Genomic DNA, 26867 nt, shown 5'->3' on the forward strand with positions numbered 1-26867 from the left:
AGATTCACTTTCTTTATTTTATTGGTACATATTACTTTTAAAATACATATCTTAAATTTCACGAAATTTTGCCAGCATTTCGCATTGGCCTTCAGGATACACGAAATGAAAGTGATTATAAACCACAATCAAATATGCACCCGAAGATCAATACAAAACACAATTGACAAATATTCATGAATTTTAAGATATGTATTTTAATATATATATATATATATATATATATATATATATATATATATATATATATATATATATATATATATATATATATATATATATATATGCACTAATAAATTACTAGAAAGTGATTAATCTTCTTAAACTGTCCAATCGGACAATTCAAGATTCAATACATTTAAATTATTAGTATTGTATCCCCTTATATCTAATTTTAAAAAAATGTAATTTTTTCAAAATGAAAACTCGGGGACAATACATAATTTACGTATTGAATCTCAAACGGGAAACTAAGGCTAACTCACATATAAGAAAAACAAACAACATGTTTTAACAAATAATTAATAAAATATATAAAGCAAACAACATATTGGCATCATAGGAAAATATTAGAATTAGGAACCTGGGAGCGCGTAAAAAGAGCAGATGACACTGGAAGATGATGCAATTCAACGCGTTCGAAAGCTACAAGAGATAACAAAAAACACAAGAGAAAGTCATAAGTAACAAATAAAAGCAAAAACAACAATTTCCTTAACATCATATATTACCTATTTAGTTATAGTGTTTTTACAATTCTCTTAAATTAAATTCAGACTTAATGCTCTACATTTGAAGACACAATGCTCTTAAATTGAGACTCAATCCTCTCACAAAATTAATCAAAACACTCCAAACAATTTCTATCTCAATCCAAATTAACACTCACAATAACTAAAATTTAAAATTAACATACACAAAAACAGAAAATCAAACATACATAAAAACAGAAAATAAAAAAAAACACGTTGAAAATTTACCTTACAGAAAACCGCGGCGCGACAATTGCGGCAAAAGAACCAAAATGTTCGCGTGGTGGTGGAGGGATGCCGGAACACTTGCAGAGAGACAGAGAGAGGGACCACTGCCGGAGCAGCGTTGCCGGAGGCGAGACGACACTACGGCAGGGGGCTCGCGTGGTTTTCTTGTCGGAAGTCGCGGAGAGAGAAGGAGAGACAGCGGCGGCAGGGGGCTCGCGTGCTCGCGTGGTTTTCTCGCCGGAAGTCGCGGAGAGAGAAGGAGGAGACAACGACGGGGTGGCTGTGGCAGTGGCAGCAGAGGAGCAACGCGCGATGGTGGCCGGAATTGCAGAGAGAAATGGAGGAGAGAAATGGAGGAGGAGCGCGCGCGAGGAAGAAAGGGGGCGCTGTTTTGAGCCCTAATTAAACAATATGGCCTCGGTTCAATTTAGAACCGAGGCATATAACCCCTTTTGGCCCCAGGTCCCTAATAACCGAGGCCTAACACCACTTTTGGCACCGGCTTTTGTCCCAACCGAGGCCTATAAGTCAAAACGAGAATGGCATTTTTGAAATTTTGGGCATCCTTTTTGGCTTCGGGCCTTCTTAACCGAGGCCTAACAGCCTTTTTGGCTTCGGTTTCTTTATAACCGAGGCCTATAACAGCTTTTGGCTTCAGGTTGTAGGGGAACCGAGGCATAAAAGTTGCCTATAATTGCAAAATTGCCACCGCGCCATTATAGGCTTCGGTTCCTGGCCAACCGAGGCCTATAAGGCGAGGTAGAAATCCAATTCTGCACTAGTGATGATGCCAACGAGTTCCTTAAATATTTAATCATACCATTTAAATATTCCCACAATGATGACAATTAATTACGAATTTACAGGATAACAAGTCCAAAATCAATCCATTATCATTTATGAATAATGATTAAAAACGTGATCTTACATTCCATTAACAAATAATAAAAAAATAGCAAGAATAATGTAATAAATGAATAAAGCATTAGAAAAACCAGATTCAACGGTGCTTGTATTTTTGGCTGAGAGGCACGTGTGCATTGCAGCAACAAAAGCAGTTTCAATACCATGAAACTCTGGTTGTCATGTAAACAATGCAAAAGTTCAAATCTGAAGCAGCCAACATGAGCAGGACATAAAGTAAAAATTATTAGCATGAAAATACACATTAAAAAGAAGTATACATGCAAATTAATTAATACCAAGCATCCATTTCTATATATAATGATAAAAAAATTTCAATGACATATTAATTTGCTCTACCAAATTGAATGATTCCTGAATCACAGTAAGGACTTGACATAACATTTCTGCTATCATTTTCTCAAACGAAGATTAAAAAGATGAGCACGATATATAATTAGAAGTCATAACTTTCTAACCAATAAGAGTTCAATATTCTAATTCATTATCAGTCACAAATCATGTTAGTTAACCAGCAAGATGAACTAAAATGACTTTTTCGTTGAAGATAAGCTCAAATATCCCAATAATAAAAAGACTTCATCGTTGATAGTTAAGTTGAGTTGAGAGAACTCATTAATGAAAAAACATGTAACAATTCATAAACTAAACATGTGAGCTTAGTGCACAAAAACGCCTTACCAGAATATGCACATCCCTTCATAAATATGTAAAAGATCAGAGCTATATACAAATAGAAGAACAAAAGATAATTGATGAGCACCTTTTGCCTAGATATTGGATAACCAGGTTGATAATTGATGAGCACCTATCCATTTTATTCCCTTCCACCAACCCCATGATTTGTGAAGCTTTGCAACCTCCAACTAAATATTTTTTAAAATTGTAAAGCTAAAACACTAATGAGCCACCTAAAATGTCATTAAAGAAACAATGATTAAACAAAATTGTGGTGCTAAATTATTTGCATCTGATGCTAAACTTACAAACCAAAGCCAGGATAGTGATATTCATCCCATCAATCATCAAAGAAATTAAAGTTACAAAAATACAAGTTTACATCCTATAACAACAAAGTAAACCTTTTAAGAGAAGAAGAAAAGCATGAAGAAGTTCTGTTGAGGAGCTATTTCTTTTTAGGGTTAGTTTTGGTAATGATGAAATGAAAGTAAAGCACTACAACATGCAAACATTAAAGAAGAAATAGGGAAAAAGCAAACGGAGAAATCAACATGACGAAAGAAACCAATGCAATGGAAACTGACCTAAGGATGAGGATTGGTTTGAAATCGCCGAAATTGGGAAAAGGAAGAAAAAGAAAACAGAGAGAAATTAGAGTGTGAAGCCTTCGCGCGCTGCCAAGTTGGGGAAATACCGGTGGACGAGGAATCGATGGTTAAGTTGGGGCGGCACCTCCTCTGCACAGCAGCGGCGTGTGGTGTGGAGGCTTCTCAACGGTGAACGACTGTGACAGGAAGAGAAGAAAACCAACACCGATGAATGTAGCATTTCAAAAGCAACACAACGTGAGAGGTTAAGATTCCAAAAGCACAATAAAGGATGGAGAATGAAAGAGACTATTAAATTTAGAGCAAAGCTTAACAATGAAGAAAGAGGAAACCGTTGATAAAGAGGAAGACTAGAAGAAGACTGAATAGTAACGAAATAAATGTTGAGATCGTGTACAAAGACGAAAGGAAACATATTTTTTCCTTGCAAAGTGTTTAATGATCCATCATAATTTTTTTTCTAGGATTTTTTAGTGAACTAATTAATATATTTTTCCTAAATAGCCAAATCTAAAAAAAAAATAGCAAAATTTTAATAATTTTATAAAATTATCTTTCTTAAACTTATAATTCTTTTATTAAAATTAATGTTTATATATATTATTGCTTATTTTTAATTAAAACCTTTGTTATATTGCTGTATATTTATTATAGCTTGAATATCATGAAATTTTTTTATATTTTTATATGATAATATGTTTTAATTTATTTATTGATATTGATATTGATCTTTTATATTTCAATATATACAACTATATTTTAAAATAATAATTTTAAATATTTAAATTAAAATTAATTTTAGAATATTTAAATTAACAATAATTTTAACATGTTTAAATTTTAAAAAATTTATGTTTAAATTAAAAATTATTAAAAATAATAATTATTTCTTTTAAATTTATAATATTTCAGTGTGTAAAAGATAGTTACAAAGGTAACTAATAATATTTTACTTTACGGATTAAAAAATAAAAATAAAATTCCTAAATTGCCAAATTTAAATAAAAAATATATTATAATTTATTTATTGATATTGATATTGATATTTTATATTTTAATATATACAATTATATTTAAAAATAATAATTTAAATATTTAAATTAATAGTAATTTTAAAATATTTAAATTTTAAAAAAATATATATTTAAATTAAAAATTGTTTTTATTTTTGAATTTAATATAATTTTAATTGAGAAGGAATATCTCAAATATATATTATGGTAAATTTGTAGCTATTTTGCTACGAACAAGCTACAAATTTTTTTTCTTCGTTATTTTCTCGCAAATTAGCTAGGTATTAGCTACAAATATATGTTATGGTAAATTTGTAGCTATTTTGCTATGAATTAGCTACAATTTTATTCCTTCGTTATTTTCTCGCAAATTAGTAAGAGATTAGCTACAAATATATGTTTTGGTAAATCTGTAGCTATTTTGCTACGAATCAGCTATAATTTTATTTTTTCGCTATTCCCTCGCAAATTAGTGAGGAATTAGCTATAAAAAATTTTCCTAGCTAATTTCTCTAGCAAAATACAAAATTTCTTGTAGTGTCAGCACGAGGGTTATCCAACTGAGCGTGAAGGCATTTTTTTTTCTCCCTAAGAACAACGCTCTACATTCCTCAACCGAGGTTCTTACTAATCTTTTTCTCATTCACAAATTTTATCTTATATTTTTTTTGTAATGATAATTGTTTGATTTATTTTTTCTCTGTCATATTATTATTATTATTATATTAATATTTTATGTGCTAGTTCTAAAACATGTCAAATCTTGCAAAGCTTGAATTTGCGGCCCTTGATATTTCGGGGAAGAATTATTTATCATGGATTTTAGATGCTAAAATTCATCTAGTTGCAATGGGTTTGGGTGATGCTATTAAAGAAGGAAATAAAGCATCTGAACAAGATAAAGTTAAAGCTATGATTTTCCTTCATCGCCATCTTCATGAACAGTTGAAAATTGAATACCTTACTGTAAAAGATCCTTCTGTATTATGGAAAAATTTAAAAGAAAGATATGACCACTAGAAAACTATGATTTTGCCAAAAGCTCGTTATGATTGGATGCATTTACGGTTGCAAGATTTTAAAACTGTAAGTGAATATAATTCTGCAATGTTTAGAATTACTTCTCAATTGACTCTATGTAGAGAAAGAATTAATGATGAGGATATGTTGGAAAAAACACTCTCAACTTTTCATGCAACTAATTTACTTTTGCAACAACAATATCGTGAAAAAGGTTTTCACAAATATTCTGAATTGATTTCATGATTTCTTCTGGCTGAACAAAATAATGAGCTCTTTATGAAAAATCATGAGGCCCGACCAACTGGTTCTACTCAATTCCCAGAAGTGAATGTAGCAACATCTGATCCATATAATCATGGACGAGGTCAAGACCATAATAATAATAGTGGTCGTAATTTTGGCTGTGGTCGTAGCCATGGTCGTGGTCGTGGTCGTGCTATTAATCATGGTCGTGGACATGGTTACAAAGGAAATTTCAAAGAGAAACTTCATCAACAGAAGTGGAACAAGAATGCGAAAAAGGAAAAAGAAAGGGGTGAAAATAATGGCAAAAAGGCTGAAAATATATGTTATCGTTGTGGCAGTAAAGGTCATTGGACCCATGCCTGTTATACACCAAAGCATCTTGTTGAACTCTACCAAGAATCACATAAAAAGAAGAATATAGAAACACACTTTGCTTATGAAGATGGTGATTCTGATTATGGTCATATGGATACTACTCATCTTGATATTGATGATTTCTTTTCTAAATCTGATGGAAGCATTGATCACGTTATTGGTGATGGGAGTGTTAGAAAATAGTTTTATTTTATTTTATATTATGTTATTAAATTTTAAGACAATGTTTTATATTTAATTCATGTTGCTTTTATATGTAAAAGTTCTATATGGACAAATCACTACTCCAATGGTGGTAAGGTCATTAGATGTTGATAAAGACCCTTTTAGACCTCAAGAAAAAGATGAAGAACTACTTGGTCCTGAAGTACCATATCTTAGTGCTATAGGAGCACCAATGTATCTTGCTAATTATACTCGACCTGATATAACATTTGCTGTAAATTTGTTAGCAAGATATAGTTCTTCACCTACAAGAAGACATTGGAATGGAGTAAAACAAATACTCCGTTACCTTAAAGGCACTATGAATATGAGTTTATTTTACCCAAATGCTTCAAAATTAGATCTAATGGGTTATGCAGATGCAGGTTATTTATCAGATCCTCATAATGGTCGATCACAAACAAGATATTTATTCACATGTGGTGGCACAACGATTTCATGGCGATCTGTGAAACAAACAATAACAACAATATCATCAAATCATGCAAAATTTTTAGCATTACATGAGGCAAGTCGTGAATGCGTTTGGTTAAGGTCTATAATTCAACATGTGCGACAAACTTGTGGTTTATCCTTGGAAAAATGAAACCAACAACGATATATGAAGACAATAGTGCATGCATTGCTCAATTGAAAGAATGGTATATTAAAAGAGACAGAACAAAACATATTCTTCCAAAATTCTTTTTCACTCATGATTTTCAAAGAAATGGTGATGTAGAGATCCAAAAGATTCGCTCATGTGAAAATCTAGCAGATTTATTTACAAAGTCTTTGCCAAGGAGAACTTTTGAGCAATTGGTTCACAGGATTGGACTCCGCCATCTTGATGATGTAAGTTTACATGAGGGGGAGAAATAGAAGATGCAAAGAACAATATTATATAGAATGATGTACTCTTTTTCCTTCACTAGGTTTTTATCCTAAAGGGTTTTTACTAGTAAGGTTTTAACGAGGCACATTCTTTTATCAATGGACTTCCAAGGGAGAATGTTATGAATTAATGGTCGTCCATTGATTTATACAATTACCCATATGATTGATAATCATATTATTCATTACTCTCTATGTAATATTTTGTATTTACTATTTGATTTTATATCCTTTCTGGGTTACCATGTTGTATCTATAAATAGGACTTGTCCTTTCAGTAATAAAACACACATACAAACAAAAGTTGCTCCCTACTCTCTCATTCTCTATTCTTCCTCTCCTTTGTCTCTCTCTTATTACCTTTATTTTATAACAAATATTTAATTTAAATGTCTAATTTAAAATTTTAATCATATATATACACATCACTAATTACTTATTATGTCAAATTTATAATTTAGCTCAAATAAATTCATATTCAAGTGTTACTTTTTAATAATATTTGTCATGTAAAAACAAAATCTTTGATTTCATATGTCATTATCTTTCGATATATCTTTATCTGTCTATATTTGCTACAAATCTTACATTAATTCATGTTGTTTCTATTTTTTGTACGAAATCATTCATATCTCACAATATGTCTACACTTTACTTTCATTTTGTACAGACATTTCACTTTTATTTTCTACGAAATCATATTTCAATTGCTTGTATATTTTCTAGGTGATCATATTATTATTTGAATTAATATTAACATTAGTATTAGTAATATTAGTATTAATAGTATGATTGGTATGTGTGCTTAATTATTATCTACGTGGACTTATATAGATTTTACGTAGTTAAAACTATTTCTAATTATTTACTTATGTTATATCAAACATGACCAATTAAGTACACATGGTAATGAATTCAAAACTAATTCATGTTACATACAATAAAAGTTTCATATAAACTAATTAGATTCAGGTCAAAAATATTGTTATTTTATTGTAAAATATATTGTTATTATAAACAAATACAACCATGTACTTTTGATTATACGATGATAATAAATCAATTCTCCTTACTAATATACATGTTAAACTAACAAATATAATGGAAAAAAAAAAAAGAAAAAAAAAGAATAACTCGTGCGTACGCACAGTTGTAAGACTAGTATTACTTAATAGTTCATTTAGGTTTAAATTAGATATTTACAATAATAAAAATCATCCTACTTAATAGTATAAAATTTGATTTATAATATTTGAATTCACTCTTAATAACGAGCCTTTCACTCATGTATATAGTTTACTAGCCATTTGCTCAAAACTAACAGTGTAGGAAGGGGATATGTCTACGGTTTTTTTAATATTAAGCTACGGTTAATGAACTGTAGTATATTTAGACATAGTAAAAAATGGTGGGTTATAGTCTATGGTTGAGAACCATCTCCTAATGTACACAACAAGTTATGCTTCCTGGAAAAACCGTAGCCAATAGACTTGAATTTTTTTTCTTTTTTTCTTTTAAATCATAATAGGCCGCGGTTGGATGAAAAAATTGTATATATGTTACGGTTTCCTAATACGCTCCATTAAACAACATGAAAAATTAAATCAAGATTTAACAACATCAAATAACATTGTTGAACTAGAATCAAGTACCAGATAACATCAAAACTTAGAGTGTGTATATTATTCATTGCTATCACAAGCTTTATTTTGGCAAGATTTGGTGGAGAGAAACCTTTAAAGGATCATAACTTTTGTTAGGACCTCAAATGAAGAAGTGTTGAATTGGAAAGTTGTTGGAAATTATGTTTCCCTTCTAATGGATAATTGGGAAACCCAGTTGACAGCTCCAAATTCTCAAAATTTCATAATTTACTATATCTTTTCTGTTTTTCACGTATTTTTAACCATTTTTCTATATTTTAGAGACTTATTTAGCTAACTTATACTTTATGAAAAATTCCACTTTTTTTGTGTTTTCTAACTTACATGCTTTCACATACAATTTTTATAGCTATAAGAGGAGCAAGGCAGAAGACAGATGTAAAAGAAAACATACATCAGAGTAAGGCACACTAGTGGCGAGCAACATGCAAGAGAAGATATCCAATGGTGTGTCATGAAAAAAACCGTAACCTATATTCTAATAACTATTACTAGCATAAATACAGGCGGTATCGCGTCTGTGTGTATGATTTTTTAAATATGCGTGATATTATATTAGTAAGTGATAATATTGAAATATTATTATGTTGTTATATAAACTAAAATGATATTTATTAAAAATAAAGTGAAATATATCAGAACAGATGAAAGAATAACCATTGATAAATAAAGAATAAGCAGACATAGCCAAATTTATAAAAAGCTTATAAAAATAACAGTCAATTTTTAAAAATTTAATAAATTATTATATTTAAAGGGAAAAATTGGTATTTTAAAATGTGGACACAAAAAGGGGAATCCCTTTATATATTGTTATAGATAAACATTAATTTAATGTTGTATAAATATTAATTAACTTTTTAATTAAATTTTTCACTGTTTTATATTAATTGTAATAATAAAATTTAGTTTTGTAAATATATATATATATATATATATATATATATATATATATATATATATATATATATATATATTAGATTTAGTGAAGGTAATATTTGGTTTAGTAATCACTCCAATTATTTAATAATAATTTCAAAATTTAATAAATGATATTATTTAGTATTGATCAAATCTTTAGAAATATTTTAATGTAAAATGATATGGAGGAAATAAATATCCGTTAAATAATAGTATTTAAATGTATTTTTACTAAAGGTTATTCGGCTTATTGTTTACATATTTAAAATTCATTAATTTAATTATTTATATTTGTATGTTTAATTATTATTGTGTTAGATATTAATGACAAGTTTTAGTTATACATATTTATATTACAAGGGAATTCTTATATTACATAGGATTTTTCTTGCAAATTTGTTAAAAAAATTTATAAGAAAAAAAATTTTCTGTCATTTTTTTTAAGAAATTTAATTGACAATTAATTTTTTCGTGGGTAATCATTTCCTACAAAATTATAAAATTTGTACAAATATTTCTTACAAAATTTGTTACGAAAAATGTTTTATACAATATATTTTACAAGAAAATTGGTAACAATTTCTTGCAAAAAAAATTTCTCAACAAAATTTGTAAGTATTTTCTACAAAATAATTTTCAAAACAAAATTGGTATGTAATTATATACATACACACACACACACACACACACATATATATATATATATATATATATATATATATATACATTAAGTACTAATCTCAATACATTTTTTCAATATAATTAATAATGAATTTCAATCTATTATTAAATATAATGTTTATCACATTTAATTAATGTGAATTTTGTTTTGGTAATGACGTAACTTATTTATTACATTAATAAATTCACTAAACAATATTATTTAATATTTATGAATAAACATTAATATCATGAAATTCAACAATATTTTCCCACAAAAGTAAGCAGATAAAAAAAAAGAAAAGATGCTCTTACTGTGTAGACTGAGACACATTCTTTCTTTCCTTGTCACCACTACACCATCTACGTGTTTTTCTCTATAAATACGAAAAATGTCACCAATAGAAAATGAACAAAACAAGGTGTTTTGCATAAATCGTGTTTGAATGGAGCATTTGGGCGAGGTTGGTTTAAAGCGTGAGAATAGAGTCAGAATGTGTGATGGAAAAGAGTGGTTTGAGAAAGAGACCAGCACAACTTCCATTGAAGATGCTGTGAAAGTGTTGTTGATGGGTTTAGGAGAAGATATCAATAGAGAAGGTATTAGAAAGACACCACTTCGTGTTGCCAAAGCCCTTCGTGAAGGAACCAGAGGTGACCATTCATTCATTTTCTATTTTGCTTAGTTATAATGAAAGTTTATCATTTATACCATATGTTTGTTTGGAGATATATAGACCTAAACTTGTGTTATTTTAAACCTAAATCTATAGTTATACAAATAATTTTAAAAATACCATTACATTTTGAAATGTTTCGTTTTTTTTTTAAACCTAAGCGAAAAGTAGTTCAATAATTTTTTTTTCGAAGTATTTTGTTAGAAGAGTCTGAAAGTATGAAATTATCATTTTTTTGGTTAATTTTTTGAAAAAGTAACTTACACAGGATTTTTTGTTAAGACGAAAAATAATCCTATTTTTCGTTTGTGTTATTCCAATGGTGGAATGAATATTTTACTTTTTCAATTAAATTATTTTTTTTTATAAAATTTATAGTTTCCTTCTTTGGATGTGCCATCACACATTGTACGCTTGTTTTTAAACCATAACTTCTTTGGATGTGCATTTAACACGTTCTAAGATGCCGACTATTTCTGTCATCCAATCAAAACCATCCTTTATTTTACTTTTTATATTTTATATTTTATATTCTAAACCTTTCACTGATATTTTATGACACCCATTTTTTTTTATAATAAAATAAATTACATTTTTAACAAAAAACTCAAATTTATTAATCTTGTTAAGCCTCATGCAGTGTTTAAGGCAATTAAATAGATACTTAACCTTTAGTAATTGACATGTATATATATTTATAAAAAAAAAAATACTAATGATAATATATATTTATCCTTTATTTTATTTTTCTGTTAAAGTCCACTATATGAGCACCTAATTTGATTAATGCTAACTACACTTAATTAGAAGAAACTGTTATTCCCAGTAGCAATTTAAGTAAATATTTATTTTGAAATGCAATTGTCATCTTTGTGACGACTTTAGTATAATTGAACTTGAATGGAAATTGCTATCCTTTTGACAATTTCAATAATTGAATTTTAAATTAAAGATGTCATCTCTAAAGACTTTAGTGTAATTTATTTTAATTTAAAATTAATTACACACAACTCAAAAGTCGAAAAACTGACGATTAAAATTAAATTACTCAGGAAATTTTAACTGAAGTCATCGTAGAGAACAGACGATTTCTTCTTATTAAGTTTAATTAGAATTAACCAAATTAGTTCCTTATGACATGGATCTAATTTACAAAAGGTCACCGTTTGTTTTGACAACTACTTCAACACAAAGTTATGCTTACTTCAAATCGTGCAGGTAATCTTTTTCAAAGAGAACCCAAATTTGTAATTTTGGAAACAAATTAAACCCTCATGAATAAAAAAACTTAGAACTTAAGATACTTTTTAAATCAATATGTTATCAGAATTATTGATAAGAAGGGTTTTATTATATTTCAGGTTATGTTCAAAGTGTTAAGGAAATTGTGGAAGGTGCATTATTCCCTGAACCAGGTGTAGAAAACAACGAAGTTGGTGATGCAGGTGGAGTAGGTGGAGTTGTGATTGTGAGGGACCTTGAGTTTTACTCCTACTGCGAGTCTTGCATGCTACCATTCTATTTCAAGTGCCATGTGGGGTATGTCCCTTCTGCCCAAAGAGTTCTCGGTTTAAGCAAACTGTCTCGTGTCACCAATGTGTTTGCAAAACGTCTCCAAGAACCTCAAAGACTTGCAAATGAGGTGTGTTCTGCTTTGCATGAAGGAATTCAACCCACAGGTGTTGCTGTTGTGCTTCAATGCAAACACATTCCCTTTCCAGACATGGAATCAAACTCTCTTGGCTCAAACCACAAAGGAGTGGTGGGGATACTGGTTTCTTCAGGCTCCGGTGTTTTTGAAAACAAAGATGCAAACTTGTGGGCTGACTTTTTTGGCCTCCTTAACTTTAGAGGCATTGACAAGGACAAAATTCTTGATAAGGGGTCAATGGACGACCAATGTTGGTGTCCTTCTTTGTCTTCTAAAGTCTCATCCGAGAATGAAGAGCTGAACCCTGCTATGCTCACTGCAGTAGTTTCAGTTCTCAAGTCTTTAGGCGAGGATCCAACTAGGAAGGAATTAGAAGGGACTCCTGCTAGGTATACCAAATGGCTGATGAACTTCAAGTGTAATAGCATTGAGAGGGCGCTGAATTGTTGGCTTGGGATTCGGACAAATGGTGCTTTGAACACTAATGAGGGGTTAGGTTTTGATGAAAAGCTACAGTCAGAGCTGAACTTGCCTTTTTTGTCACAGTGTGAGCATCATTTGCTTCCATTTCATGGTGTTGTTCACATAGGATACTTCATTTCCAAAGGGTTTCATCCCATTGAGAAAAGCCTGTTGCAGTCAATAGTGCATTTTTATGGTATTAAGCTGCAGGTTCAAGAAAGGGTGACCAAGAAGATTGCAGAAACTATTTCCCCATTGATTGGTGGAAATGTGATAGTAGTGGTGGAAGCAAGTCACACATGCATGATTTCTCGGGGAATTGAGAAGTTTGGTAGTAATACTGCTACCATTGCTGCCTTGGGACGCTTTTCAACTGACCTTGCTGCAAGAGCTGCGTTCCTGGACAATATTCCAAAGGCCACATATCTTTGAGAGCATTAGTAATTGTCTATCTCTGTTTTGGAAGTGTTTCTCAGTTGTTTTATTTTCATGATTTCATGCATATTTATGGTTTGACATCGTTTCTTGTTGTAATAACCCGTTACTATCATGTTAACGGAAACGGGATTTTTGAAGTTTAGTTTGAGTTTAAGTATTTTTACCCAGTTTTCGATATTAATAATTTAAATTCATAAATTTAAGTTGATAGTGGTGTGAGACATTCAGAATTCGTTTTCCTGCAAGTAGGTGTGAAGCTTTGGTTCTTGCATTGCGTGTATCTACTCACCAGCCCAACACTAAAACTCAAATCTGGTCTAGTGTTACAGTGGTACCTTAAGTTTCCCACGATGCTTCTATATTGAGTTGGATCAACATTCTCTTCATCAGGATTTATCTCAAGCTTCAATCTTGTTTTAGCAGGAGTGTTGGCAGCATTGCTTTGCTGCATTCCAAATTTTCTCAGCAAGTCCTTTGCATACTTAGTCTAATGCAAAACCATCCCACATGAAGTCTGCCTAAACTCAATCCCAAGAAAGTAACTCAGGTTTCTAAGTCACTCATCTCAAACTCCTTTAGAAGATCACGTTTGCTCAAAGCACCTTATTCTTCTCATTTCTATGCTCAAAGCACCTTGGTTACTGCTCATAAACCTTGATCTTATAAACCCATTTGAGTGCAATTGGTTTCTTGTCTGGTGGCAGCTTGACAAGTTCCCAAGTCTGATTCTTTTCAATCGAGTCTATCTCTTTGTGCATTGCACTTAACCAATGAGCATCGTTTACTGCATCTAGACTTTTGATGCATTAATGCTTTCTTTTCTTACTTTGTCTTTCAACCATTCTTTTAAATTTTTCAAATACTTGCAGTACTTCACCTTCCCTCCTCCCTCCTCAACAGATAAACCCGCATTTTATGTGTAATATCATCTATAAAGGTGAGGATATACATATTCCCACCAGGTGTTTCAACCTTCATTGGCCAACAAATATCAAAATACACCACTCCAAGTCTCTCGGTTGTTTTTCCAGCCACAAACTTTTTGAACTTTTATCTGGTCTGCTTCCATTGAATGCATTCTCTGCAAACTCTTCTTCTGGAATCTCAATTGAATGTAGTCCAGTGACAAGATTCTTCTGACTCAACTTATGTAGGTGCTGGAAATTTGGAAATTTATGTGACCAAACCTGTTATGCCATAATCATTCATACAGTAGCAAAGCATTCATGCTTTCGTGTGTTCATACCAACTTTGAATGTCCTGCTTTTAGAAAGTTTTGCATGAATAACCAATTCTGATTCTTGTCATATATACTCAAACCTTTCTCCTTGATTTCCATGACAAAGCCTTTCTGTAGGAGTTGTCGAAGACTTCGCGTCAACCGGGTGTCGCGCTGTAATGTCTCCGATATTCGTTGATCAATCGAAGAATCAATAGCTTGTCGAATGGAGGTTGTAATTTCGATGAGTCGTGCTTCAAGTTTCGACGTGATGCGATTCTCCAAACGATCCTCTTGCTCACGCATGGCTGTTTGAGTACGAGTTGTGTCTGCCATTAATGCTGATGGAAGGTCCAAGCAGATACCACTGATGTAGGTAGAACTAGGAAAAGACTATTCGAAGAACTACAAAACTATAGGGATTCTAATGAATGAATAGAATCCGTATAATGTATTGAATTGAGAAAGAATTACAATATCCTTAAATCAGAATTCACGTGCCTCCACCTTTTTAGAGTTGGCTTATTTATAGAAAAATAGAAATACAATACCATAAATAAAATGCTAATGGAATAATCAAAATTAATTCTGATTATCAATCAAAACTAAATTGATTGGTTGTGATGCAACTTCCTTATTAATCATTCTCAATTGACTGCGATACATCTTCCTTATTAATCTTCCTATATCAAAAATCTGCCTACGTAAATGGTCAAATTTTTGAAAAATTACAAAAAAAAAACCCGGTCGTATACCCTACACATTTTCAAAGCAGAAATTGGTTAGCTTTGAAGTCGTGAGAGCCAGCACAACTTTGAAACTGAAATCATGTAACAGCTAAACGATTTTAGTTGTAATTGATTATGAAGTATATATAATTGATTACAATTGTCACAAGTATGGTTCCAAATTTTTGTGATTGATTATGGTGACATCATAATCAATTACTAGAATGATTTGGTTATTAAGAGAGTTTTTCCAAATCGATTATGAATGAAATATAATCAATTGTGATACCAATTTTTTATGAAATAGTATATAACATTACAATTTAAATTCCACACATTTTAAAAGCATAAATCCTGCCTCAACACGTCTTTTGTAAGTCAATTTGTCAATTTTGAAGTTGTTAGAGCTGACACGAATTTGAAACTGAAATCATTTAACAACCAAACGATTTTAGTTGTAAACGAATACGAAGTATATATAATCGATTACAATCGTCTGATGTGGTTTTGAATTTCTGTGATCGATTACGATTATATCGTAATCGATTATCAAAAAGATTTGGTCATTGAGAAAGTTTTTCTTAATCGATTACGAATGAAATGTAATCGATTAGACCATTACACTAGTGCAGATTATTGTTTTTAACTCGCCTTATATGCCTCGGTTATCTAAGAACCGAAGCAAAGAATGACGTGATGGCATTTTTGCAATTCTATCCAAATTTTATGTCTCGATTCACAGAACACCCGAAGTAAAAAAAGGTTTTATGCTTCGGTTCATTAAAAATCGGTGCCAAAAGCTCGCATATGCCTTGGTTGCGGAGACTCAAAGCCAAAAACTTGGCTAATATTTCAAAAATGCCATTAGCCGTTACATATTTGGCCTCGAGTAGCAGCAGACCGATTCCAAAAGCTATCATATGCCTCAATTATTAATTGAACTAAGGCCATAGAGTTTAATTAGGGCTCAAAATGCAAACCCTTTTTCCTCTTCTTCTTTCCCGTGCTTCTTCTCTTCTCCGCTGCAACTCCATTTCTCTCTTCTCTCTCCCTGCCACCTTGCTGCCACCATGCTGTTCCGGCCACCATCGCGTCGCCTTCGCTGTTTCGCTGCACCTTCATTTCCTGCACCTCCTTCCCCATTTTACGGTCACTGTCGCGTCGTCATTCCTCCAAGGTAAGTTTCCAACGCGTTTTCCTTTAGTTTTCTGTTTTGTATATATTTATTTTAAATTTGGGTTATTATTGAGTCGCGAGAATTGATTTGCATTGGGTTTGAAATTGTGTGTGGTGTTTTGAGTAGTTTTGTAAGCGAATTGGGTCTAAATTTAAGAGCATTGGGTCTGAATTTTAGAGTGTTGAGTTTGAATTTAAGAGCATTGTAACAACACTACAATTCAATAGGTAATATATTTTGTTAAGGTTTTCGGTTGTTTTTTCTTTTTTCTATTATTTATTACCTTTTCTTGTGTTTTTTATTGTCTCTTGTAGCTCTTAAAAATGTGGTTAGTGTTGCATTGCATTATCTTCCATTGTCATTCGCTTTTTACACTCCCAAGTTCCTAATTCTAATATTTTCCTATGATTTTGTAGTTTGTTATGCATTAGTTTTATATTTTATATATGTGGTTAATTATTTGTTTAAATATTTTGTTTGATTTTCTTATAGTGTGAGTTAGCCTTAGTTTTTTGTTTGAGATTCAATACGAAAATATGTATTGGTCCCAAGTTTTCATTTTGAAGAAGGTACATTTTTTTTTAAATTAATATAAGGGGATACAATAATAATATTTTAAATGTATTGAATCTTGAATTGTCTAATTGGACAGTTTAAGAAGATTAATCACTTTCTACTAGTTTATTAGTGCATATATATATATATATATATATATATATATATATATATATATATATATATATATATATATATTAAAATACATATCTTAAAATCCATTAATATTTGTCAATTGTGCTTTGTATTGATCTTCGGATGCATATTTGATTATGGTTGATAATCACTTTCATTTCGTGTATCCTAAAGGCCAATGCGAAATGCTAGCAAAATTTCATGAAATTTAAGATATATATTTTAAAAGTAATATGTATCAATAAAATAAAGAAAGTGAATCTTCTTGAATGGGATAGGGTCACATCCTGATTACGACGTGAGCATTGATTCAAAGATTACTTAAATTGTTCACGAAATTTATATATATATATATATATATATATATATATATATATATATATATATATACACACGTATGGATCAAGAACGGAGTAGTTCAATTTATAAAATTTGTGCGTTATGAGGGTAGAAGTGTTGATGACACCAATGCAGGAAGGAGATTTGGCAGCGATTGTTTTTAATATTCTGCATCAATTGCAAAACCGAAGCATATTGGGACGAGGCCAAAAGGGGGCGGCTTTTGGCGTTGGGTGTGAACCGAAACCATATATTCACTTTCTGCCTCGGTTCTAAGTTGACATGTAGTCATATATCCACTTTTCTGCTTCGGTTATGCTGGCAACCGAAGCCATAGAGTCACTAAACTTTTAATTTATTTAAAAATTCGAAGAGCTTTTGGCCTCGGTCTTGGTTTAAACCTAGGTCATATAGCACCTTTTTGCCTCGATTATGGTAAGAACTGAGGCCTAATATACTATTTTTCTTAAATACATTTTCTATTTTATAGTTATTCCCACATTTAAACCTGTATATTTTTTTCAAAAACCAGCACAAACCAGAACATAATATTTTATAACACATCCACAATCCAAAAGCATTTAAAAGACAATTACAAATCATCCACAACCCAAATACATATCCTAATCAATACTATTGTACATTTGAATTATATATTTTGCACATACTGTCCTACCAAACTTTATGGACTTTGCAGGAATTGGGACAGGCCTTTTGAATGTTTACAAAATAAGAGATTAAGTTAAGTTAGTATATAGAAAGGAAATATTGCAAAGTATTTGTTTTAATTCAAATATATATTACCGTTTTCCAATTAGTTGTAATATGAACACGCACAAGGTTGTCATCCATTACATTATACAGTAACCACATTCATATGAGTCAATTTATCTATTACACTACATTATATCAACAACATTACAATTAATTAAGGACGAAAATCAACCAAACAATTATAAATATATAGATAGAAATATCAAACCTGGAGGGAACACCATACAAGACATTTTGCCTTAACCTTTACTTTCTTTATTTTATTGGAACATATTACTTTTAAAATACATATCTTAAATTTCACGAAATTTTGCAAACATTTCGTATTGTTCTTCAGGATACACGAAATGAAAGTGATTATCAACCACAATCAAATATGCACTCGAAGATCAATACAAAATACAATTGACAAATATTCATGAATTTTAAGATATGTATATTAAAATATATATGCACTAATAAACTACTAGAAAATGATTAATCTTCTTCAACTGTCCAACCGGATAATTCAAGATTGAATACATTTAAATTATTAGTATTGTCTCTTTTTAAATTATATCTTACAAAATATAATTTTTACGAAAATAAAATTGTAGACAATAAATAATTTTCGTATTCAATCTCAAACGGGAAACTAAGACTAACATGATATATTTAAGCATATAATGAATAACATATCTAACATCCAAATAAGTGGCATAAAAAATATAGACTAACATTAAAAATAATGGTTAGAAGATTATGCACCTGTGAGTGTGACACGTGAGCAACAATAAAGATACAGAAGGCGTTTTTGTGCCAATTAGGTGCACTACCAACCACTAGTACTCCCAACTCGGTGCATACTACAACGTTTATGGTACCACCATAACAGCCTCCACCATTGCGAGGAGGAACCCGTTGTAGATGGCGAGCCGAACGCAAAATTGTAGAGTGGAAGAAGAAAGTAGCGCGCGACGAGAGGAAGAAGACGATGCTTTACACGAAAACGTTTCCCCAATAAATCCCTAAATTAAACTTTAGGCCTCAATTCTAATTAATAATCGAAGCATATAACATTATGCCTCGGTTATAATATCCACTCGAAGAATATAAGATCCTATTTTGGCCTCGTTCATTTTTAACCCGATGCTTATAACTTCCACTTGACTAAATAGTAATAAAATTTGAATTTCTACGTAGTTTTAGGGTTTGGTTATTTTTTAACCGAAGCCTATAAGTTCCAGTTTCAGTTATATGCTTTGGTTTACGTGCAACCAAAGCCTATTAAGTTCTAGTTAATTACAAAAATAACACTGCGTTTTGATAGGCTTTGGGTGCACTGGAACCGAGACCTAAAGGCTGAGGTAAAAAGTGAAAACTACACTAGTGTGAGGTGAAGTTCAGATGTCCTTGTGTCAACTATTTGAATGGGAGAAAGTTGAATGCAACTTAAGTTAGGGAACATCTTACTTGTGGTTGTTTCCTTAAGTTACACAATATGGACATGGCACGGCGAATTAATAGACTTTCCAACTGTTTCTCGAACTGAACATGTTGTTGATTCCACCATGAAAGAGCGATGGGAAGAGCAAGTGGAAGAAGACAATATGGAGGACATGATACGGGATGTTGGCGTAGAAAGCTTTTGCACAAGCGCATGTGTATGAGACAATGTTTGCTGATGCAAAAACTCCGTTGTATGTCGGTTCAACTAAGTTCACACGACTATTAGCGATTTTAAGACTTATGAATTTGAAAGCGACCAATGATTGGACAGATAAAAGCTTCACAGAATTGCTCATGCTCTTGAATGAAATGTTTCCCGAGGGAAATAATCTACCCACTCGAAACTATGACGCCAAAAAAATTCTTTGTCTGATGGGTATGAAGTATAAACGGGTACATGCATGTCCTAATGATTGCATATTATATAGAAAAGAATTTGAAGATTTGAAAAAATGTCCAAAGTGTGGGTCATCACGGTACAAGTAGAAAAGAAATAGTGAAGATATTAGTCAAATAAAAAAGGAAGGATCTGCTTTGAAAGACTTAAGCGTTTGTTTGCAAATCCTAAAGACGCTAAAAACTTTAGATGGCATGCCACTGATATAATGTAGTGTAATAGACAAACTGGCTCATATGAGTGCGATTACTATATAATGCAATGGATGACAACCATTGTGTGTGCTTGTATTACAACTAATTGGGAAACGGTAATATATATATATATATATATATATATATATATATATATATATATATATATATATATATATATATATATATATATATGAATTAAAACGAATACTTTGCAATATTGTCTTTCTATATACTAACTTAAGTTAATGTCTTATTTTGTAGACATTCAAGAGTCTTGCGCCAATTCCCGCGAAGTCCATAAAGTTTGGTGGGATAGCATGTGCAAAATTTATAATTCAGATGTACAATAATATTGATTAGGAATGTATTTGGATTGTGGATGATTTTCAATTGTCTTTTAAATGTATTTGGATTGTGGATGTTTCATAAAATATTCTATTCTGGTCTGTGTTGGTTTCTGAAAAAAGAAATATGCAATTTTAAATGTGAGAATAACAATAAAACAAAAAATATATTTAAAATAAAACAGTATATTAGGCTTCAGTTCTTACCATAATCGAAGAAAAAAGGTGGTTTATGGCCTCAGTTCTTACCATAACCGAGGCCAAACGCTCTGTGAATGTTTAAATTAATTAAAAATTTTGTGAACCTATAGCTTCGGTTCAGACAAGACCCGAGGCAGAAAAACGCCTCTATGGCTTCAGTCCCCCTAGAACCGAGGCAGAAAAAGAGACTCTATGGCTATGGTTCAGACAAGACCCGAGGTAGAAAAGTGCCTCTATGGCTTGGTCCCCCTAGAACTGAGGCAGAAAAATGCCTCTATTGCTTCAGTTCGCACCTGAGGCTGAAAGTCATCTCCTTTTGGCTTCGATCCAATATGCTTTGATTCTAAAACCAAGACAGAATGACAAAAACAATCGGGGCCAAAAGCCCTCACAGCACTAGTACTAATTTTTGTACGAAATAGTATATAACATTATAATTTTAATTGGTCACTCCAAAGTGAATGGTTTGAGTTGGACAAAATTAAAATTTGGCCGCAAGTAAATTTAAACGATATGATCGTTTTAATTGTTTAATACAAGATAATACAAAACTAAATTTTAATAGAAAGTTATGAAAATTACAAATTAATACATTAGCAAAATGGACATTAATCCTATGATAACTTTTAGTGCAACAGTAAAAAAAAATTCGGTTAATCTGGAATTGGTTGATCATTTACATTATGGATTCGAGTAGTCATTTTTCTTATATATATATATATATATATATATATATATATATATATATATATATATATATATATATATATATAAAAGAGAACTTGAGATATATTTCACCAAACACCGGGAGGAATTTGAAGTTAAGGATCCAATTTTGGCATAGAAATTTGGCGAAAACATCTATAAAATATTGCAGAAAATGTCATGGTTAGAACAAGCTCAAATAATTAGATGCTTTAAACAATTTAAATATAACCTCAAATAATTAAAATGTAATTTTGAAGGAAAGCATACTCATGACATCAAGGGAACTAAATAATGACATCAATTTCCTATGATTTGAGGAAGGAACTGCACCACAAAAGTTTCACATCATTCTTTGAGTACCTACGACTTTAGTGATCCCAAAATCAAAGTTTCATTCTTTATTATTCCTTTCATTAAGTTATATATATATATATATATATATATATATATATATATATATATATATATATATATATATATATATATATATATATATATATATAAATTAAACCATCTTCCAAAATCCCCCATTGAAACACCACTCAACTATTAAGTCTCAACCACGATATATAAATTTTAAGGATATTAATGCAGTGTCTATTAAAATAGAAGGTTTTTTCGTAGAGTTTTTCTTTAAAAAACAATATTGTGGTTGATTTTTAATTTAGTTCTTCCATGTCTCATTTTTTAGAAAAAAGTTATCCCATTTTTCTTCCAACAGTAAATAATTTTTGGAAGCTCCTACCTTTATATATATATATATATATATATATATATATATATATATATATATATATATTTATTTATTTAATTGTGTTTCAATATATTTTATTTATTGATTTGTTTGGTGTTGCTTGACAATTTGTGTTTTTTAGTGTCAAGAAATTGTTTCTTAGACCATTTTCATTGTAAGAGTTGTCATACCAAACTGCTTTATGCTCTTTCGATGACTTAAAATCTTCAATAATTGAATCAGAACTAAAGTTTGTTGCAATATCCCTTTCAATATATATTATCATGTTACTTGTTGAAAATTCAACCTCCATTTTGTTTCGCAGCCTATTCTTGATTATTTTAATTGCAGAAAAATATCTTTTAGTTGTAGCTATAGAAACTGGAAGAGTCATGATATGACGCCTCTCCGAATCACGTTCTAAAAAATTTTCAAATTCATTATATCACTAACACAAAAAAGGCTTTTAACCACCGATATTTTCAACCTTTGACGTCTACCCAAACACCGACATCGTACTGGGTGACGTCAAAATAACGTTAGAAACTAGAGCAGACGACAATTAACGTCGGGGACAAAAGGGTCTAACGTTATCCAACGTCGGGGTAAAAAGGGACCAGACGTCAATTTTCGTGCTAAATGGTGCTAAAAAACTACAATGTTTGACGTTTGGTTATGCTTTGATAGACGTCAAATAACGTCGAGGCTTACCTTAGCCGACGTTATTTGATGTTTGTCAAAGCATCATCAGATGTCAAACAGTGCTATTTTTTTTTTAAATTTGACTATTTTTACAACATTCTCACACTTGAAAATCCGAAAATTCCAAGAACAGTTTCATAATATTTTCAGCACAATTCAGTACTTACAGTTATATCTAATAACAGTTAAGTATTCTAAACTAATACAAATAACACCAAACTATAAGTTTCAACATGAAATTTTTGTCCAACAAAGTTTTTTAAAGGAGTTCTAACTCCTGTGGTATCAACTTTATCTTTCAATAGTTATGCTGCCCATTACTGTCTTAGTGTGTGGATAATATCATCTGGTAGAGGTAATGAATTCTTGAATAGTTGAAAAAGTAATACAATTTCATTATATATGAATATCATAAAATATTACAAGTAAAAACACCTACCCACCAATGTATGACGCAAATTGTATACTAAAGTATAATAAATCTACATATATAAAACAACAATTAATGCAACAATAATATTAAAAAATCAAATACAATTAAAATTATTTAAACATGCAACATCTAACAATAAATATAATTTTATTTCCTAATTTTACAAACATTATTAAAAAAATTTAAACAAAAAACTGAAATAGGCCAAAAATATAGTCTAAGATTAAAACTATAATGGCAAATAAAAAATACAAGCAATTATATATATACAATGAACAAGAGATAACGAGTAAATCAAAGAAATGAAAAATTAACCTTTTGTACCAAATTGAAAGACAAACTTGGAGAGGGAGGCTAGGGTCTTCGCACGTTGCTGGCCAAGTGGGGACAAAAGGCAAGTATGACAAATCTCAAAACGCTACAAATGGGGATGAAAACATAAAATATTCGGTATAAAATGCCTAGAAAAAATCCACAATCAAATCCCAACAAATTTGGCGGTGGAAAACGTTCGAAACTCACCTGGAGGAGCGAAATGGTGGTCGCTAGCGGGGAACGATTGCAGAAGAAGTGGCGGCGCGAGGAAACAGTGTAGGGTTTCTGCGTTTTGTGCAGAGATAATTGAAAATTAAAGTCGGGGGAGTGTGGGTCGACGTTAATTAACGTCGGGGCTGGCTATAGTCCGACGTTAAGTGACATCGGGGGGTGACTAGGCTGACATCCTTTTTTAAATAACGTCGGGGTTTCGAGGGGTAGACGTTAAATTACGTCTGATCCAAAATGGACAGACGTTAAAAAAGTCCCATAATTTACAAAATTGTCACCGATCATTTTTAACGTTGGGCTTTTTTAGGCAAGCGTTATAGGGGTGACATTATAGGGCTTTTTTACTTTAGAAACTTTAGAGAGTTGTTTTTCATTTTCTTCACTTCTTGGATTCTCATGAAGTTTCTCAAGTTTAGTTAACGTAGATACATTTTTTTCATCTTCATCACAAGTCTTCGTCTTGAAAAAAGAATAAAGTTTTTACTCTTTATCATAATTTTTCTAATATGAATTTTTCACCTCTCATCTATTTAGAAAAAGAAAAAATTATGAATACCCCAAACTAAATTTAAAAACCAAAACTCCATATTTTAATAAAATTAACAACTTCTAAATGATTAACTTCTCTTATTTTAAAGAAGATTCCTAATATTGCTCTTCCCTTACACAATTTCGAAGTCTAAAATAACTCCATTTACACAAAGAAGAGTTCGATCAATAATTAGATCATGATTTTATTATCGGTAACAAATAGAGATCTGCCTATAATGTAAGCCACGTACAACAGGAAAATATATTGTTTCTAACATAAAAGGGGTAAAAAATAAACTTACTCAAAAGAAGAAGTTGTTCAGTCCAAAATGTTCCTTAACTCCTTAATTTTGCCTTAGTGCAATTTCATTTTGAAAATGATGAGAGATTGACGGTGAAAATTGAGATTGAAAGAAGAGGTGAAAAAGAAAGGTATGGAAAACAGAGAAACCAAATAAAGGAGAAAAAAATAATAGAAGAGGAAGAAAACATAGTTTTCAAATTCTAAAAAAAAATTTCTAAACTAAATTAATATAAATAATAAAATAATACAAAAATATATTTTTAAAATATATAAATTTTAAAAAAACGTTGGAGGAGCCATGGCTCCTCTCAGTCCTTTAAAAGGACCGCCCCTGCCTACGAGATTTCCTTGTAGTTTGAACGGGCTCATCTCAGTATTATATTATTTTCCCTCATCAAGCATCGTAGCCATTTAAAATCTATTTTCAACAAATCTCCTTAGATGTCATAGAGATAGGAACTATTGCTCAACTAATATGAATTTAATCTAATTGTTGTAAACCCCGCAAACTATTGACAGTAAGGATGGGAACAGGGCGGGGCAGGGACATGTCTCGCTATCTCATACTCATCCCCATAAAATAAATTGATCCCCATCCTCATTCCCAAACCCAACAGATATCAAACTTTTGTTCCATCCCCATCTCCACCGAGTAACAGGTATATACTCGTACGCATACTCGTACACGCTTTCTTACTGTTTCAATATTAATTAATTTTTATAAAATAATAAAAAATTATGATAAAAGAAAAAATATTTATTAAATATTCAATATTAAGAGGATAGTTGTTTATTTGATATCAAATATTTAAAAAGAAAATATAATCGTATACATTTCAAATTAGAATACAAAATAAAATTTCATGATAACCAAAAAATTTACTAAATTTGCAAACATTAATGAAACATGGTTGATAAAATTTAAAAACATTTAAAAAAATATAAAAGAAAAACAAATATTCAAAATTAAAATATTTTAAAAAATGTTTGTTTGCTTCAATTTTTTAAATTCTAATGAATCTATTTTTATGCACAAATAAAAGTTAAAATACATCACTTGAACAAAATCATGCAAAGAACAAAGATTAAACTAACAATAAGAAAATTTTAGTATAAATCTTGTATCTTTTAAACTTCGATATATGTTCAATAGTCATAAAAAAATTTATAACAATTACATTAAATTTTTTATTACAAGAAATAAAATTTATTTATATAATTATTGTGACAAAATTACAGTATGATAATGGGTTAGAAAATAAAAAATAATTATATAAAATATATCAAAAAAATATTCAACATGATAAAAATAAAAAATAAATAAAAATATAAAAAATGTATCAAATATGTGTCTTAGAAACAATTTGGGAGACTGTTGAATAATATCACTCAAAGGAAAATAAATGTATAGTTCAAAGTATGAATAGATGAAAAATACCTTAAAGATCTAAGAAAACTTTTCAAATATAACTATAGTCAATGGTTGAGAAATAATAAAAAATATTTTAGCGAAACAAAAGAGTTATTCAAATGAACAAAATTAATAATAATAGAGTCAAGAATATAATTTCTTTATATTACCTAGTAAATGAAAGGTTTATTTTATTCATCACTTCAATTGAGAGTGTTAAACATTTTCATGTTAAAGGAAAATATACAATAAATAAAAATATTAAAAAAAATGAGAAATATTCAAATGTGAGACATAAAAATATCTAATTGACATACATCATTTGAATATAATTACATAAAGATTATGATCAGATGAAAAATATATTGAAGATGCAAACGAATTTCATAACAAACCAAACAATTAGAAGAAATAAAAAATAACAAGTGTGTAGTAATATATATATATATATATATATATATATATATATATATAGGTAAGGTTACTTAATTGACTATGAAGATTTTAATAATTTAAACGGGGAC

General features: G+C 30.4%; 1 protein-coding gene across 1 annotated transcript; it reads left to right on the forward strand.

Annotated features, from left to right (window-relative positions):
* Positions 1-10500: 10500 nt before the first annotated feature.
* On the forward strand, positions 10501-13579 carry LOC114172032 (GTP cyclohydrolase 1-like). The gene is made up of 2 exons (XM_085667226.1): positions 10501-10847; positions 12232-13579. The coding sequence occupies exons 1-2, from the start codon at positions 10640-10642 to the stop codon at positions 13413-13415; spliced, it is 1392 nt and encodes a 463-aa protein (XP_085523352.1). The 5' UTR covers positions 10501-10639; the 3' UTR covers positions 13416-13579.
* The last annotated feature ends 13288 nt before the right edge of the window (positions 13580-26867 follow it).

Source organism: Vigna unguiculata, chromosome 10 (genome assembly GCF_037176805.1).
Source record: "Vigna unguiculata cultivar grain cowpea cultivar isolate G323 ecotype 2 chromosome 10, ASM3717680v1, whole genome shotgun sequence".
NCBI lineage: Eukaryota > Viridiplantae > Streptophyta > Magnoliopsida > Fabales > Fabaceae > Vigna > Vigna unguiculata.